Source organism: Emys orbicularis, chromosome 1, assembly GCF_028017835.1.
Source record: "Emys orbicularis isolate rEmyOrb1 chromosome 1, rEmyOrb1.hap1, whole genome shotgun sequence".
NCBI classification, from domain to species: Eukaryota; Metazoa; Chordata; order Testudines; family Emydidae; genus Emys; species Emys orbicularis.
The window spans coordinates 267,961,716-267,981,155 of NC_088683.1; the positions used below are offsets into that span (position 1 = coordinate 267,961,716).

The window sequence follows — 19,440 nt, forward strand, 5'->3', positions numbered from 1 at the left end:
TGCATTTTCTTCACAAACCATGCCATTCTTTCCAACTATACAGATTATCTATTTAATAGACTGAGTTTTCCAGACAGCCTCTAAAAAACATACCTGACAATTTTGAAGTTCGATTTATTAATACATGAAAAAAAAAGTATTTGCAAGTGCTAGTCAAAGTAACTGTGTACCCAACCTACCCGCAGAAACGTGGGATTTTGGAAGCTATTGTACAAAATGTATAAATGGCATTCATTTCATTGACTATTTATCCTAGTCAATCTTTAAAGCACTGAACCCTGATACTGTACTGGTATATGCCAATTTATTGTAACATCTTCCAGAGAAAAGACTAATACCATTTTTCTACTGTACTATTAGGACTTTTTAAGCAGATAGTTAATGAAAACAACTGTTACTGCCTAAAACTGGTAGAAATGGGTGACTGAAATATTCTCCACAGAGTACAGAACAATGTGAATGTGTTTAAATTATCTTACTAATAAGAGTATGTTTTAAAGAGATGCTGTCAGATTATAAGTATTTAAAAATAGATTTCCCTAGGCTATTTATCAATACCACCTTAACTAATGGATGATTTAGTTGGGGATTGGTCCTGCTTTGAGCAGGGGGTTGGACTAAATGACCTCCTGAGGTCCCTTTCAACCCTGATATTCTATGATTCTAGGATTCTAAAAGAGTTTTACAATTCTAATGTACTTTTGACTACTTATTTAAAAGCAAACTGTTTACTTTTTGTATTTCATCCCTATGGAAAAAAGACAAGTAAGTTTCACTTTCTGGATCTCATGCACTGGCACAGCACTGCAATGTCTGAGTTGCAAATACTGCAGGTGAATGTTTAAACCCAAACAAAAACACTATTTTCTTTTTTTTCCCTCATTTATTCTGTAAGTTAAACATGTAACCCCATAAAAAATTAGTTTTGTATGTACTGAGGGGCAAGGGGAAGAATTACAAAATCTAAATCTTGAGCCTACACCACCTGACACTATCCTATTAAACAAACAGTAGCCAAAATAAAAAGTTTGTTCTCATTTAAGGTGCGCTGTCAGTATTTTGATCAGAGCTACTTGTGTGTCAGAGAGCAGGTTTACCATGCTACTTTTTTGTTCAGCATGTTAATGAAGGTAGCCCAAACACATGGCTTATTACATCCAAGTAAGCCTAATGATGTATATTCAATGCATAACTGCACTCAAAAACAAAGCAATGTAAAACTTTAGCGCCTACAAGTCCACTCAGTCCTACTTCTCGTTCAGCCAATAAAGTTTGTTTAATTTACGGGAGATACTGCTGCCCACTTCTTATTTACAAGAATGTCACTTGAAAGTGAGAATAGGCGTTCTCATGGCACTTTTGTAGCAGGCATTGCAAGGTATTTATGTGCCAGATATGCTAAACATTCGTATGCCCCTCCATGCTTCAACCATCATTCCAGAGGATTTGACAAAATGCAAAGAAGGTACCAATGTGAGATTTCTAAAGATAGCTACAGCACTCAATCCAAGGTTTAAGAATGTGAAGTGCCTTCCAAAATCTGAGGGGGACAAGGTGTGAACCATGCTTTCAGAAGTCTTAAAAGAGCAACACGTCGATGAGCAAACTACAGAAACCCATATGACCAAAAAAACCAACCTTCTGCTGGTGGCATCTGACTCAGATGATGAAAATGAACATGTGTTGGTTCAGTGCTTTGGATCGTTGTTGAGCAGAACCCGTCATCAGCATGGACACATGTCCTCTGGAATGGTGGTTGAAGCATAAAGGGACATATGGCTCTTTAGCGCATCTGGCACGTAAAAATATCTTGCGACACCAGCTACAACAGTGCCATGTGAACGCCTGTTCTCACTTTCAGGTGACGTTGTAAAGAAGAAGCGGGCAGCATTATCTCCCGCAAATGTAAACAAACTTGATTGGCTGAACAAGTAGTAGGACTGAGTGGACTTGTAGGCTCTAAAGTTTTATATTGTTTTATTTGTGAGTACAGTTATTTTTTGTACATAATTCTACATTTGTAAGTTCAACTTTCATGACAAAGAGATTGCACTACAGTACTTGTATTAGGTGAACTGAAAAATACTATTTCTTTTGTTTTTTACAGTGCAAATATTTGTAAATCAAAAATAAAGTGAGCACTGTACACTTTGTATTCTGTGTTGTAACTGAAATCAATATATTTGAAAGTGTAGAAAACATCAAAAAATATTTCAATAAAATGGTATTCTATTATTGTTTAACAGTATGATTAATCATGATTAATTTTTTTAATCACTTGACAGCCGTAGTTCATACCCAACATTTCCCAAAATATAACAAATTTCAACCCATTATATTTCAAACTTAAATAATGTATTTTGGAGAACAATTAAAGGAAGATAAGGGTCAAAGTGGTGTGTCGGTTTCCCTTCCTTTCATTTTTAGGCTTTGAGAAAATCTGCATATAGTGTCTCACTAGGACTGTGCCAGCATGATAGCACCCTCGTCACCACATATCACAAATTTGTCAAGATTGAGTCAAAGCAAGACAGAGTCCTTCAAACAAAATTAAATCTCCCCACTTATTTACACAGTGCCATTAAGTGTACATGGCGTGCTGTAAACACAAGGGGAAGTCTCTACTCCCTACCACCAAAGCTTACACTTTAAAGGTGAGAATTCTGCAGTTAGCTCTGAGGAAGCATGGGTCCACGTGCACTGAGTTCATTGTAGGCACAGGCTTCAGATTCTTATTACACAGGATGACACAAAAAATGAGAGTAGTTTGAGGTAACAGGAAAGACAAGACTTATAATAGTTTATAATCATGTGATTAGTTATTTCCATACATATCTTGTTTCTTCAGTTATTTTGCTAAAGGATTTTTGTTATTATTTAATTCTACCAAGAATCTGAATATAGCCTTTAAAGGTTAAAAGAATAGCACTGGTTCCTTTGTCCTTTTCTTAGACATGTTGTACAGTAATTACTAGAAGAGCACTAAAGAAACAGAAAAAAGTTTTTAATTAAAATGTCAGAATACTGCACAAGTGAAGATCTGTATCTCACCATCAAAATGGAACCAAGATCTTCATCCAGGTCTACTACTGTAGATTACATACCAAAAAGTCCTGTTAAAACCATATGCAAAGTCAAGCACTCAAAAATTAAGAAAATGCTAAATTTAAGATTGCATGTGCAATCTTAATTCTTCCCTTTGATGTATCTATCACATACACTGAATGGAACAGTATTCCTGTGGAAAAAATAGTATGTGATCATATAATTAAAGACTACCATATTACATATACACCAGGGAGCAGAATTAAGGTTGCACTGCAACTGTAAATCCAGCATTTCCTAATTTTCAAGCATTTAACTTTGTAATCTAAATAATGTTCTTTTAACAGATTTTTTCATAGCAATTTCCTAGTTTTGTTTAGTTTAACTAAAAAGGTAAAAACAGACACCATTGTGTGCAACTAACACTACTCCATCATGCATCATCATCAGGGTTTGAACCCTGAACCTCAGACTTGTGCCACTTGAGCTTCAGGACTAACAAACTAGTATTAGCTGGTAACAGGAGAAGGCTGGTAATCCCAGAAAGGGAACGGATGGGCGGCTGGAGCCAGGTGCTGAGTCTAGAGGGTGGCTGAAGTAGCCCTGCCCGACACCTGTTCTCTCCCCCAACCACCAGGAGCTGGGTGCCTCATGTGGTGCCCCCAGAGAGGAATGGGCCACTGGGACAACATGCAAGGTGTAAAGGGGTGCTCTGAGTATGGGCCTGGCCCAACTCTCTCCATCTGCACTGCTACAGCTGATTTGGTAACCCCCAGGCATTCCTACTGCAGTGTTTAGGATGGTGGTGGTGCTGCTGCTGCTGTGTGGTCCTGGCTCATTAGACTGTTTTTGATCAGTTATTACTTTCGCATGCGGCCAAAATTTTCATGACAAATGTTAGCAAGGAAAGAGAAATGGTTATTTTTTAAAAATGAATAACTGATCCATGGGTCAAAAAGAAATCTCTCTCTAGCCACAGAGCTTTCCCCTGGCCAAATTTCAAAGGCTTGTTGCAAACAATGCAGATGTTAGAGCTTCTCAAAGAGATCAGAAGAACACTTTCCATTTTATACTGGAAGTGTTACGTGACCTAAACATAGGGGGTCACAACCACTCCTTCTACAACACAGAGACAGATTTCAAGGGCATAAATCGTTGTTGGGCACCTCTCATTGACTTTTTACTGAAATTAGACACCTAGCTGTCACTTGTGCATTTGAAAATCTTTTCCATGACATACAGTAAAACATACTCAAAATCCATTTTTATTAGGAAATGAAATTTGACAACTGCATCTTTAGATTTCTGTCAATACAGGATGTTATTCAATTATTCCACCAGCAAAACTCAAGTTGATTACTTGTAGTTTATGCTTATAATTGCATTTACAAGTAATGACCTATTTGTGCATTGAATTAAGTAGCCTCAGTTAATAAATCATTCTCTCTACATAAGGCATTAACAGAGTTACAGCCTGGAACTCTCAAACCTGTGAAACAACATTAGAATGTAAAATAGGGTTCTCAGGTACTTAACACGCTTGACAATGTACATCTTATCAGTTTATTAAAATAGAATTTAAGTATCCAGTGTACATCAAACTTCAGTGTTATTTACCTCACTGATTTATTTAAAATTACAATATCATAAAAAATAAAAAAGTCTTAATATCTGAGACATGGACCTTAAATTTTGATTATGAAATCCACAATAGAGCCTCACTTCAATACAGAAAAAAAAATGGTCCACTACATTTTTAAGTCATCAGAGGAAAATGGAACGGATAAACCTAGAGAGGTGACTGAGTTTGATAGGACTCTTTCAAACACCACCTCAGATTTTCAGGTGCAAGTAAATTTCACTTTTCAAAAGATACTTTGTCAAAACTCACAGGATTTTTTAAAATCCCAACTGTGCATATGCTCTTGCGTTTCATTTATTTGCTACAGGGAATAAGAGAACCCAAGCGGGGGAAAAAGGGAAAATAATTTGGCAAACAGATTATTTGATCAGCACATTAAAACCATTGAAGATTACTGCCCTTTACTAGAACTGTTTATCGCTGTGTGTTTTTCCATGAATCATTTCAGCAATAATGACCAAAAAGACATGCTTTTGTTCAAATCACACACAATAGGATTACATGTGATCTGACCTTCCATGTGTTAATTAAAGACAACGCTCTGCTTTCAGCTCGTTATTGCTCTTATAGACAGAACAGTGAGTTTATAATGTTTAGTATATTGCCTTTTTACCTTTGTGGAATTGTGTGGAATAGCTTCTGATGTATATGCATGCATCTGAACATAAATGTATTTTATCATTACTTTAAAGTATGAAGAGCAACCAATCAGAGGGGAAAAAAGAAAACAAACCCCAAAATAAAAAAACCCAACCTATGCTATCGTGTATTAATTAGGGCTGTCAAGCGACTAAAAAGATTAATCGCGATTAATCATGAGATTAAAAAAATTAATCACAATTGCCATTTTAATCATACTGTTAAACAATAGAATACCATTTAAATATTTTTGATGTTTTCTATATTTTCAAATATATTGATTTCAATTACAACACAGAATACAAAGTGTACACTGTTCACTATATATTATTTTATTACAAATATTTGCACTTCAAAAAACAAAAGAAATAGTATTTCAATTCACCTTGTACAAGTACTGTTGTGCAAGCACTTTATTATGAAAGTTGAACTTACAAATGTAGAATTTTTATTTATTTTTTTAACATAACTCACTCAAAAATAAAATAATGTAAAACTTTAGAGCCTGCAAATCCACTCAGTCCTTGCTGTGGATATGGAAAGATTTTACCTCAGGATTTTAGAATTCAGTAGGAGAGTGAATTGTGCAAGAGGCTTTTTTTCCCCCTGCTGCTGCTGGGTTAGCCTTTATTATGTATGCATCTCCTTTAGAAGAGTCTTGGCTTATTGAAGGGATAAGATTTTTTTAATCTCAGAAAGTCAGTATTCTGGAAATGGGAGGGGTGAGGGTGCAGGAGAAGGGTGAATTCTTGATGCTGCTCCTTTTGGTCTGGGTTTCTGAGCTCACAGGCTCACCTCCTGTCCAAAGAGGAAGACAGTTTCATCTTAGAAATCTGCATTCAGTGTTCAGGGATCATTAGCAAGCAATGACTTGTGCAGGAGGAGAGTCCAGGAGGACAGGGGTGACTACAAGGATGGGCGAGGAGAGGGAGGGGAAGAAAGCAATGTTTTGTGCAGGAGGAGGAGGAGGGAAGTGTCTGGCTGCTGCTAGGAGGGTGGTTTCTGGTACTGGGCTCACCGGGCTTGCCTCCTTTTACTGAGCTAGGTGGGCTTCCTTCAGTTGAGGGAGTCCTCGTTTGCAAGGGAGGGTGGATTTTACCTCAGGGACTCAGCATGTGGCAGGGCAGGAGAGGCTGGTGGAGGGAGGCTGAGCTCGCCGGGCCCCTGTTCTCTATGGGGGACCCCCCAGAGCGAGGAGCTGTATGGGAGCAATGGGGCATGGTGGGGTCAGGATCCCTATCTCTCCACTGGAGCCAGAATGGGAGCCACTTCCTTTTCTCTCCTCTTCCCGCTCTCTGGAGGCATCTTGAGTTACTCCGCCTGTTCTGACACTGTTAGGTCCCTCTGCAGCCAATGCCTCCCTTCCCACGCAGAGATATCTGATTTACGCCATTAAAAAAATTAACATGTTAATTTTGTTTTCAGTTATTCGCAGGCATTAACTGCGATTAATTGACAGCCCTAGTATTAATTCATGACAGTTGTGCTAGATTGGAATGAAGAGAAATGTATGAGCCTTCAGTTTCCAACCTAAATATATGGATGAGAAATACCAATAATGCTCAGTAAGAAAAACAAGGAATCATTACATTAAGGAGTCCTCTGAGAGCATGATTCTGAACCCAATGGGAGCAGGATTGGGCCTTCAGTGCAACTTTTATGTAGAGCATTTTTTAAAAGTAAAAATTAATTAAAAGCATTATAAATTGTATTCTGGTTTTATAGAGCTACAGAGAGAAAATTTGTGAAATAAACAATTTAAAAAATATTTTAAATTTATCTCACCAGCCAGATCTGAATATGCTTCTAGACATTATTTTATCTCATGGATACAAATGAGTATCTGCAGATATTTTGAGGAGGAGGGAAATACCCTTTGCTTCATTCTACTTAGTTCTGCCAAAAGAGTGTTCCAGATTGTCACCCAGAGTGTAATCCACACCACCAAATAACTACCAGATTACTAGGAAATGTGCCCAGTTTGGGATAATGACTATCAAATTTCAAAGTTTGGCAGCAAAATATACACATAATAGTTATACAACATGAGCAAATACTTTTGTTTCTTTTTTTGTTTTTAAGGAAACTGCCAACTAAAACTAGCTATCATGCTAGAGTAATCCAGTGGGAACAGAATTCACTTACAATTAAAAACAAAATGAGTAAAAAGAGTCATTTTGAGCTCTGGCCAACATACTGTTCTTTATACAGTCAGAGCAATTAGAATGGAAAAACTGCTAGCGGTACAAAGTTAAAATTTAAGATGTTTTAACAGATTTGGAGGGCAAACCAGGAAGGTACCAAGTAGTCACTACTCCTTTCAACTTCAGTGGAAGGAAAGGATGCTCAGCAACTTTCAGGATGCATTTAGCATCATGCAGAATTTGGACTCTTGTTTATTTGTCTGCTTTTTGCAGCATGGTGATTAAAGATAGCAAGGGTTCTGTATTCCACTTACAACTAAAGTTTTCTTACTGGGGGAGATGGCGTCCATTAAAGCTGGATATCCAGGGCAACTAAGCCCTGCCTTCCCCTCCCCCACTTTACAGCTGGAATCCTGAACAAAATGACCACAGACCAGGTAAGACAAGGGAAACCAAGGACTATTTACAAATCTCCTCTGTAAAGTCAACTCTTTTCTCCATTCTTGTATTTTCCTTACACCTGTGCTTCAAACATGAATAAAGGGTACAAATACTCTTAATTACTTATTTTAAAATGGTAACAAATATTCCTTACTACTTAAAATATGTGAGCTTTAAATAAGTCACACTTTTCAATTAACATGTAATCAAGTTACATTGGGGGGAGATGTGATAGTTCTCAGGGTACCCAGGACTGAGAATCACCTTGTTACTTCCTGCCCTCCAGCAAGAGGGAGTCTTGCCTGTGGTAGCGGGGTGGTAGGTCCCTAACACCACCAGCCTGTGAGCCTCTCAAGCACTCTCCTCTGGGCTATGCCAGCCTGCTTTTGCCTTGCAGATTTACAATAGGTGAACCCCACTCCCCAAAGTCCCTTGAAGTGTTCTCCTGTGATATGCAGCCCCTTGAGACTGGCTGCTCTCAGAAATTCCCAATCCTCTACTCCCAAAGGAGTATGGTACCCCTGTTTACCAGTTTTACCTTAGGTCACCACTCCTGTATAATGCACAGCACTTATCAGCAGTTATAATACAAAAATAGGTTTATTTACGAAAGAACAGAAACTCCACTAGAAATGAGAGAGTGAAGGAAAGAAATGGTTAAAATACAAAACAAAATCATAAAATGTGAACTAGGGCTTACATTTATTAATAGTTATCTTTCCTATCTAATAAAATAGGTTCTCTCTCCAAAGGTTCAGTCCAGGGATCGGCAACCTTTGGCACGCGGCCCGCCAAGGGATGTGCTGGCCGCCGCTTCCCGCCACCCCCATTGGCCTGGAGCGGCGAACCGCGGCCAGTGGGAGCCGCGATCGGCCGAACCTGCAGACGCGGCAGGTAAACAAACCAGCCCGGCCCTCCAGGGTGCTTACCCTGGTGCGCCACGTACCAAAGGCTGCCGATCCCTGGTTCAGTCTGTTGCAAAGCTGGTGTTTTCTCAGGAACCAGGATCCAATTTTTCATAAAAAACCACCGTTCAACAAGATGTCTCCTCAGTGAATGGATGCAGTGTCCTTCTCCCCGGATATATGGCAGCTGTCTTTTGTCTTTATTCCTAGACAGGGCAATCCCCTGACTGTTATAATGTTCCCTTTTCACCTCCAAGTGGTTTTAAAGTTTATAGTTTATCTTTGATGGTTTTCCATTGACTTTTCTCTGTTGTATTGCTCAGTTGCCTACCACTGCAACATTACATAAACAGCTAAGCAGGGAGGAGTGTCAACTCCCTCCTGCTTGAATTGGCCATCACAGAGACACATGATTCCTCTGGGTCCAAGGAGACAAGAACAGTTTTCTACTGAAAGTTGAGAAGCAGACTACAGTAAAACTAATTGCCAGATCCTACACCACTAGAAAAATGGGGGATTTACCATTGTCTTCAGTGGCTGCAGAATCAAGCTCCTCATCGTGAATTTGGCTATTTCATTCTAGGCCCAATCATAAAAACACTTATGCAACTGAATAGTCCCAATAAAGGTATTTGCAGGACTAAGTCCTTGGTTCAATCATTAAAATAAATGTAATAAATTCAGTCAGCTTTTGTATTATAAAAACATAGTTAATTGCATGTGAAAATATATACTTTTTCAGTATGTTATAAAATTCAAATTTGTAATGGGAAAATTCTTTCAACTTCCTCACCATCCACATCTCAGAATTCAAAAATCCAGCCGTACCATTAAAACGCCCTCGCTCATCCTCCCCCCACCAAGCAACAGAATCCCTTTATTTTAATATAACCTTTACACGTTCTATGAATTGGTATTTTGATATTTCAGGTATGTTCAATCACAATCCATTTCTTCATGTTAGAGTGCTATTCTGGAATATGTGCAGTTTAATCTCTAAATATGCTGCAACAACAATGTTTTAAGTCTTCTAAGACACTGGTTCCCAATGAATGTACTGCATCTACGACACCTCCTCATGCCAGTGCTTTGCAAAAGATTCATGAACAAAAAAACAAACAAACCAAACACTTACCAGACGCCTGGCAAATTCTTTGTTTTCTGAAAGAAATCCATATCCTGGGTGGACCTTTGAAAATAAAAACCAAGATGAGTTTTAAAATTTATCAGATTTCAAAGACTAGAAATCAATACACAGACAGTTAGGCATGTCAAGGTGAGACAGTGTCTCACTGATTATTATTTAAATTAGCTTAACATTTCAAGATTGTGTGTCCTCAGCATAGGTTAAGTGATTTGGCCCTCCCAAATCACATCTGCTAACATGCATTGTCTGAACTGGCTTTTCTGGAGGCATCACTTCTTGTCTGTGACAGAAGGGAGGCACTGTCTCCAGAGGCACAGAAATGATCTTTTTTGTTTCTTTCTTTGCCACACTTCTCTGACTACAGATATCTTAACATGTATCCTCAACCACACCCTTTCTATTCCTCTCTAACCACCCGCCCCATCTATTCCCTCCCAAAATTGTTCTAGCACAGTGGTTCTCAACTTGTGCACTGGTGACCCTTTTCACATAGCAAGCCTCTGAGTGCAACCCCCCTTATAAATTAAAAACACATTTTTATATATTTAACACCATTATAAATGCTGGAGGAAAAGCGGGGTTTGGGGTGGCGGCTGACAGCTCGTGACCCCCCATGTAATAACCTCACGACCCCGAGGGGTCCCGACCCCCAGTTGAGAACCCCTGTTCTAGCATAAGATGTTAACAGTAGTTCTAGTGTTTACCATTACAAGTTCTACCACCTCTAATGCTCCTAGCATTGCTAGTGATCAATGGAATAATGTGCTCTGCTTTTGCAGCAGGGACGAAAGTAATGTGAGCTCAGATCAAAATTATGTACCCCTCACATGCTATCCCCACTTTAATATAAATTCTGCATAATTACACAAAAACAGCACTGTTTTTAATTTTATATAAACAGTCAACTAAAGAAACATTCTGACAGACTAAAGATTAAAAGAATAAACTATTCTTATCTGCATTGTGTCTTAAACAGTGTAAGCATCTGTACTATTTGTAAATTCGATTTCAAGGTGGGTTTTGTTTTGTTTTTTTTGCAAGCACCATACTGAAAGACATTTATTTCAAAAGAAATGATAATGCTAACTGAGCCACTCCAGGGTAATTACTGGTGTTGACTGATTCTATCCATCAAATTTTATTTAAAGATGTTTTTGTACATAATAATGCATTTAATTCACTGGTACCACAGCAAAAAGCATTATTTCAATCAGTTATATGTATGTTTGTTTTTCCAATATAATCCCTGTTAAACTTTGGATCTCTGGCCCATTGGGACAGGAGGGGGGCAGACAACAGCAGCCGTATTTACCCATCTATGCTAATGTGCATTTTGTGGAACATTATGAAACAACAAAAATAATTACTGGATGCACCATTTACCTTTTTGCAAGTGTAATTATGTGTGTAATTTTAAAAATGATTAAAACTGAATTTAAACAAAAGCCTTTTTTGGACACACTTTATAAAAACATCGAAAAAAGCGGTTATGGCATGGAAAGGGTTAGTGCTCAAAACTAATTGGGTTTTTTTTTCCCAAGCAAATTTGGGAATGAACTGAAGCTGCTCCCTGGTGTGAAAGCTGAATCCAGCAGCCACCTGCAGGATCAGCGACCAGAACTGCCAGATGCTACAAAGCCTTTGATTTCCAGTAGCGATTTCGGCCACATTTAACTCATGTGACATGAACTAACTGGAATAGCATATTCAATCACTTTTTTTTTTTTTTTTTTTTTAAATACAAACTCTGGCTTTTCTGCTTTCTATATATGAAACAGCTGCAGCAGATAGACTCATTCAGACTCACAGCTTGGGCCCTGGTTTTCTTAATGGCTTCCATGATGGCATCCATGTTGAGGTAGCTTTTGCTGGTGGGAGCTGGGCCAACACAGACAGCCTCATCCGCCATTTTCACATGAACCTGAAGAGGCAAAATTCTGCATTAACAGATGCTCCCAGCAAAAATAATTACCACCACCCTGAAATATGCACACAAATCTGATTGTTTCAAAGATAATTAACATACCATAGCCACTTCTAAAATGTGCACTGAAATTAAACATCAATGTACAAGAACTCAAAGTAACATTAAATCGCATTTCATTTGCTCTAAGCTTAAGTCACTGTCAAAATGTTTTATTATTTCAATATATACTTTGTATTTGATTAAATAAAATTATGACAAATATAATTTCAGCTTCCTGTACTGATCATCTATATGTAAATTCACAGCCTAAAACTACTTTGTTACATGTAACCAGGGTAGCCTAATATCTTAATACTTAACAACAAACATTCATGGCCAGTTCTAAGCAGGCTCCCCAGGAAGTTGGGGATAATTAGAGTGAATTGAATGAAGGGATGCAGTGAGTGTCCCTGCACAGCATCAGGTCAGCACCATGCACAAATTAAAGCCTATGACTAAAGAGTTCAATATCACTACACGTGAACCAGAAAATCTTGAAAATTATTTAAGCAGGCTCACATTTGATTCCTGATCCACTGTATCCTTATTCACATGTGCAATAGTCAAATACATTTTTCAGTCAAATCTTAACATACAAAAGTCTAAGAAAGTTTTCCCCACATTTTATAGGAATAATTAAATAGAAATGTTTTGGAGAAATTTAAGTGGATCATCTGCATAACACACTGGGTTGTTTTCGTTCGTTTGGGAGAGACGGGGAAAGAAGTTACAAAACTGCAACTAAGCAGTGATCTTTGCATTGGTTTGGGAGTGCCAAGGAGATTTTTAAATACATATATGTATTTTTTTTTAAAGAAAATATTTGATAAATGAGAAACATTTAATTGCAATTTGCAAAATGGTTAAAATATGGTTTTTTTTTAAAGTCAGTGTCTATGTTAACTTATCAGTTTTGGCATTCCAGCATTAGTACAAATCCAACACACGTGAAGGCCTGTTTGTTATTTCTTCCAGGTAATATTTTAAAAATACCACAGCCAAAATGTTTTTTTTAAATTAACACATTACAGTTAGCTGTTGGACACTGGCATTAAAATACATGAAAGTAAGCAGCAAAATTTAGAATACTTTCATTTCCTTGATTTATTTTCTTTTAGGAATCTTACTCCAATAGCATGATAATTTTATATTGTAAATAGAATATGAAGTTGTCAATTCACATGGTGACATATAAAAACAGTTTGCTTTTTATGTGGCCTCTGCATACTACAGGATTATTCAAGGAAAAAGATGGTAGAGAAATGCACACAGACATGAAGATATATATAAAACAACAAAAGAGGCAGCCAAAAATATATTAATGCCACAATATTTTGCTTGAGAAGCTAACATTCTGGAAGACGTGGTAAAAACATTTCTAGCAGAAGCATAATTCCCTGATATAACAGGGGCGTTTGTTCTGAACCTGAGTTTTGTTTCTCATTTTTAGTCAGGCTTTTAAGAGTTAGTTTGGAGAATTAAACCCTAATTCCCAGACTCAACAAGGTGTTTAAATTCATGCTTAATTTTAAGCATATTTTTTGTCCCATTGTAATTAGTGGGGCTAATCACATGCTTAAAATTAGGCATGCACTTAAATACTTCCCTGAATCAGAATCTACAAACACACGTTACTTTCTGGAATCTCTAATCAACCACATGTGAACTATCACAGCTTCTGACAAATACTCAGGTTTCACTATGCAGCTATTCAACTACACCTATATTTTTTTTTTTAAAAAAAAAGTCTTTATGCAGGAGATTTTAATAATGTCAATTTGAACACACAGAAAACAATTCTTAGATTGTAATAAACGATTTTGAACAAACATTGCCAAAGTTAACTTATGCACTAGCTTTCATTAAGCACTAAGAGCAAAAACATTTTAAGGTCCAAAACCTGCATGCATCCTTACCATAGAATCATAGACTGGAAGGTACCTTAATAGGTCATTTAGTCCAGTCCCCTGCACTGAGGTAGGGCTAAGTGCTATCTAGTCCATCCATGACAGGTGTCTGTCTAACCTTCTTCTTAAAATTTCCAATGACTGAGATTCCACCGCCTCCCTTGGTAATTTGTTCCAATGCTTAACTATTATTACAGTTAGGAACTTTTTACTAATGTCTAATCTACATCTTTCTTGCTGAAATTTAAGTCCATTACTTCTTATCCTGTCCTCAGTGGAGAAGGAGAACAATTTATCACCCTTCTCTTTACAACAACCTTTTAGATATTTTAAGATGTTATCATGTGCCCCCTCAGTCTTTTCTTCTATTCTCCAAACTAAACAAACCCAATTTTTTCCCCCACTCTTTCCTCATAGGTCTTGTTTTCTAGACTTTTAATCATTTTTGTTTTTCTCTCTGGATTGTCTCCAATTTGTCCACCTCTTTCCCCACTGTGTGGTGCCCAGAACTGGACGTATTACTTTAGTTGTGGCCTGATCAGTGCTGAAAAGAGTGGATGAATTACTTCTCGCATCTTCCTTCCTTCCTCTTGCTAATACATCCCAGAATGATGCTTGTTTCTTTTGCAATAGTATTATATTTTTGACTTGTATTTATTTTGTGATCCGCTATAAGCCCCAGATCCTTTTTCTGAAGTACTCCTTCCTAGGCAGTCATTTCCATTTTGTATATGTGCAATTGATTATTCCTTCCTAAGTGCAGTATTTTGCATTTATCCTTATTGAACTTCATTCTATTTATTTCTGACCATTTCTCCAGTTTGTCAAGATGTACAAGCTTAAAACTTCAAGCACATAAGTAATCTTACTGACTTAAATGGGACTATTCAGGTGAGCGAAGTTAAGCAGGTAAATGTTGGCAGGATCGAGGCCTTCCTTACAGTAGCATGTAATCTTAGGACAAAAAGTTAGACAACCATTTTTTGAGTAACAAAAGAAACACACAAAAGTGATACAGAGCCTCAAACACAGAACTGCATTCATTAGAAGTATTGTGAACTGAGTCAAAAGTGACATTTCTGTGTTTGTTTCTCCTTTTTCTTCTCTCTCCCCTTTTTTGCTCTCTCTCCTCCCTTAGCATTCCCTGCTCACTTCCTTTCCCTCCTCCCCCTTGTTTTCTGGTTGTTTCCCTTCTCCCTCCACCTCCCCCAAATTTTCCCTAATTGCTGGCATCTTCCCCATCTCTTGCTCATAGTTCAGCATCATTTCAGTCCTCCCCCTCTTTTGCTTTACCTCATGTGTAGACATAGCAAAAAAGTAGAACTGACAACATCCTTTATTAGTTTCAGTTTGCCTGTTCTGCTCTGGCATGGCGCACAAAGCACAGACTCTCTGCATGTCAAGCCAAAGAGCTTTTCATGCCACCCTCTGGCATGAATGTCAGCATTTGTTGACTTTAATGGCAGCCGCTTGAGTAACTGAAGGAATGTGGCAGGGGCATGAACCTTTTGTATATCTGATTATTTACTGGCTCTAGTGATCCAACTTTAAAGACCAATTTCATTACTAGCACTCGTGTGTCATCCCTCTATTACACCAATACCTGTTAGAGCAGGCATTTTACTTATTATGTAACACACTGGATCACAAGTATGTTCATGTACTGTACCATGAATGAATTACATAACTTATAACAAGTTATACTGAAATATGATGGTAATATCTAAACCATATAGAGTACCCACAATTACGGGTAACTATTACAAAGCCATTATTTGTATCTACATTACAATATCACCTTTCAAGTTACCACACAATGATGAGCAAAGACATGCACAGTGACACTGCAAGCTCCCTTCTCTCAAAAAACCAGAAACATACATGCAGATTTTTTACATTTCTTGAAGAATCCAATACATTTCTCTTTGTAAGCACTGTGAATTTCAGCGGTCTCTGCTGAAATTCAGCTTGCTTTAGCTTGTCAGTTATAAATGCCTATATTGAGTGTGTGTGTGTTTGTTTGTTTTTTTAATTTAGCCATAACAACTTATTCCAGGCTAAACTTTGCAAGGGAGTAATTGTTTCCCTTCATTTACTTTCAAATGAAAAAAAAACTGGTTCTTAAACAACTGTTGAAACTGTTTGGACTTTGATTAGTTTAAATCATTAGAACATCAGTTTAAACTCAGCTCTACACGTGGACAGTACCAATGAATGGAAGAATGTATGTTTTTGAGGTGCCTGACGGTTTCTGCTCTAAACTTTAATAATGTTGCGCTATCCTCCCTCCAAAGTATGTATTTCAAACAGATACAAGGTCCTAAGAGAAGGAGTGGAAAAAAAAAAACACAACATGAAAATGACACTTCACCAAGTCATGTCTTACACCTACGTACAAGCTGCTTATATTCTCCAAAATTAACATATCTAGAACACATTTCATAATGACTAGATATTTCGTGTCATGGTTGGCATAAGACACTAGAGTTTCTTCAAAAGGGTAGCTAAAAGATCTAGCAACATGTGATATCACACATCTTTCAGCTAAATCAGATTTAAAGGCAAAATTTAGCAATCTGTGACACCGTGTGGGTTTGTGATACTCTTGTGAGTGTGGATCCATAAATCAATCAACAGATTATACTCATCCACAGCATTATTTCTTCCCAATCCCCACATCCATGACAAATCCATTATGGAAAATATTCTATATTTAATTAGTAGTTCAACCACAAGAGAAGTTAAATTATTTAGGCATAATCATTCTATTTAAATGTTTTTGAATTAAGTATCCAAGAAACATCCAAAAGGAAAATGCTTATACAAATCTTAAGGTAAGACTGTAGCACTGTGACATGAATAGGGCCCTACCAAATTCATGGCCATGAAAAATGCGTCACGGACTGTAAACACCCTGCCAGCAGCAGCGCAGAAGTAAAAGTGGCAATACCATACCATGCCACCCTTACTTATGCACTGCTGCCTTCAGAGCTGGAAAAATAACAGGAGTACTTGTGGCACCTTAGAGACTAACAAATTTATTAGAGCATAAGCTTTCGTGGGCTACAACCCACTTCTTCGGATGCATAAAGAGCTGGGTGGCTGGACAGTGGCGATTGCTGACTGAGGGCCCAGCTTTGCAGACAGCAGCGCAGAAGTAAGGGTGACAATACCATACCATGCCACCCTTAATTCTGCGCCGCTACTGGCAGCGGCTCCGCCTTCAGAGCTGGGCTTCCAAGCAGCAGCCACCGCCGCTCTCCAGCTGCCCAGCTCTGAAGGCAGCGCCACCACCAGCAGCAGTGCAGAAGTAAGGGCAGCAGTACCGCAACCCCCCTACAATAACCTTGCGACTCCCCACACAACTCCTTTTTGGGTCAGGACCCCTACAATTACAACACCGTGACATTTCAGATTTAAATAGCTGAAATCATGAAATTTACAACTGACCAAAATGGACCGTGAATTTGGTAAGGCCATAGACATGAAGCATAACTTGCATTTTCTTACAGTGTAAGGTATGTTCTTTTTATTTTTTTAAAAAAGCACGCCACCTGAACTGTGCCATGTCACGGCCAAAAATGCAGCTTGTGAGGCATGCCTCATCACCACATGGGGGGGGGAAATGGATCTTGTGAAAGTTTCTCATGGCCACGTATTGATCTCTGGAATTCTGACCTTGCAACAACTCCAAGTTGAATTGCCATCCTCCAGAACAAACAACTTTTGGACATATCCCATCTTTATAGTTAAGAACTCATGCGAACAGCCAAGTATGCAATAAGATACTTTAGACCTTAGACAAGAACTACAATCTGTGCGTTTATTCCCCCTTGTCTTCATGTTATAAAGAGCATGGCGCCATAAATCTCACAACAGCCGCACTGTCAGGATGAAAAGACCATAAATACAATTCATCTTCAGTTGTCTTCAGAAGAAAAAGTTCCTTGTTTACTCAGCCAATAAGGCTACATCTACCCTATACACCACTGGCAGGAGTCTGTAGTGTATGAGTAGCTACATGTGTCAGTGAAAGGCTCTGGCAGAGAAGGAAGCAATGAGGAAAGGATTCAGCAAATCCCCGACTACTGGAGCCCTTCATGGCAGTAAGGAAAAGTCCTGGTTTGGGGAAAGACTTCAGGAGCAGAGAGCTGCCTGAGCCTCTCCCTGCTGCCTCCCTGGGGACGGACTAGTGCTCAGGGAGACTGCCGGCTCGACTCAGCCCGGCGCGGCACTGGGGCCAGCCCGGCGCTCAGGGGACCCGGCGGCTCCGTCCAGCAGCGTGGCTGGCCCAGCACTCAGGAGACCCGGCGCCTATGGCCGGCAGTGGGGCCGACCTGACACTCGGGGGTGGGGGGCGACAACTCTGTCCGGTGTTGTGGGGGGGCAGTGGGTCCAGCTAGGGCAGGCCAGGGCTCCTCCGGTTAGGGGGGCCCCCTCAGGGCTTTTCTTTTTATGGGTGGAGTTTCGGGGCTCTAGCATGCAGGGCGGGGCCTTGGGCATAAGGGGCGGGGCTGGTGGGCTAGCCTCCCCAAAGCGCGGGTTCACCCGCCGCAAATGACGCTACACTGATAAAATTAGGGAGCCGTGTAGTGTATGAACGTACTCAAGGACATACCCACACCCTTCAAGCATGTTTTAGTTCTACTTGCCTCACCATCTACCCTGTTATTTTTACCCATGCCTGGGGGCGGGGAGGATATGTATATATGAACACTGCATACTACCAAAAAAGGGGTGCAGTGTAGACGCACTCTAAATGTACTCATTCCATCCAACTTCTTTCTATGATGCATGTGATGGGGTGTCCACCCCACACTAGGCCAGGAAGTGTTAAGATGGTTAAATGGGCCAGTTAATTGTTCAGGCTGCATCTGGGGAAGGAGACACGGGCAGGGATTTAACTAGAAGAGGCTGCAGGGAAGAGTCTGCAGTCATTCTTTGGGAAAAGGGAGGTGTGTCTGGGACTAGAAGAAAGTAGCCTACAGTTACTCCCTGGGAGCGGGGAGTTTGGGCTGGCAAACCCAGAGAAAGGGGAAGAGCCAGAGAGGTACATAAGGCTCAGGGGAAAAGCAGCATAGTATGGGGTAGGTCAGACCTTGGCTACCAACGAGAGGGCTCCTGCGCCGGGACCTGGAGTAGAAGGTGGATCTGGGTTCCCCTACTAACCACTGCAGCAGTGGCATGGTCAGAGCAGTAAAGGGAAGACCGCCATTTTGTATGGAGGGACTTTGATACACCCCCCAGGGGGGAAACATACATGGTGACCTGACCAGAGGGCCAAGTCAAGAAGAGGAAGCCCCTTGCGTGGCAGATGGCGAGAGGACGATGGGAGAGACACCATCAGAGGAGGGCAAAACACCTGGTCAGTGCTAATCCCCAGAGCAACCAAGACGTGCTGCTGCTGTCTACCATGTGACAGATGCCAATTACTTGAGTGCAAATGCCTAATTAAAAAAAAACACATACACACACACCCAATCCCTCAGGAGATAAATGTCGGTTTCCTGAGTGTCCCAGCTTTTCAGACTAGGTCACCCTTTGTATCCGCAGGTCTTCGTATGCAGAATTTTATACTGCTACAGGACACACGGTTACACTAAG

The 19,440-nt window shown here is 39.5% G+C and overlaps 1 protein-coding gene across 5 annotated transcripts in view; it reads right to left on the reverse strand.

Annotated features, from left to right (window-relative positions):
- The window catches only part of PCCA (propionyl-CoA carboxylase subunit alpha), a 421,040-nt gene that overhangs the window by 339,348 nt on the left and 62,252 nt on the right, over positions 1–19,440 (reverse strand). For all 5 annotated transcript variants that reach the window (XM_065409497.1, XM_065409531.1, XM_065409513.1 and 2 more), the window contains exons 5-6: positions 11,771–11,884; positions 9,952–10,005 (exon numbers count right to left, since the gene is read on the reverse strand). In XM_065409497.1, coding sequence (XP_065265569.1) covers positions 9,952–10,005; positions 11,771–11,884 — 168 coding nt within the window. The remainder of the gene's footprint in view (positions 1–9,951; positions 10,006–11,770; positions 11,885–19,440) is intronic.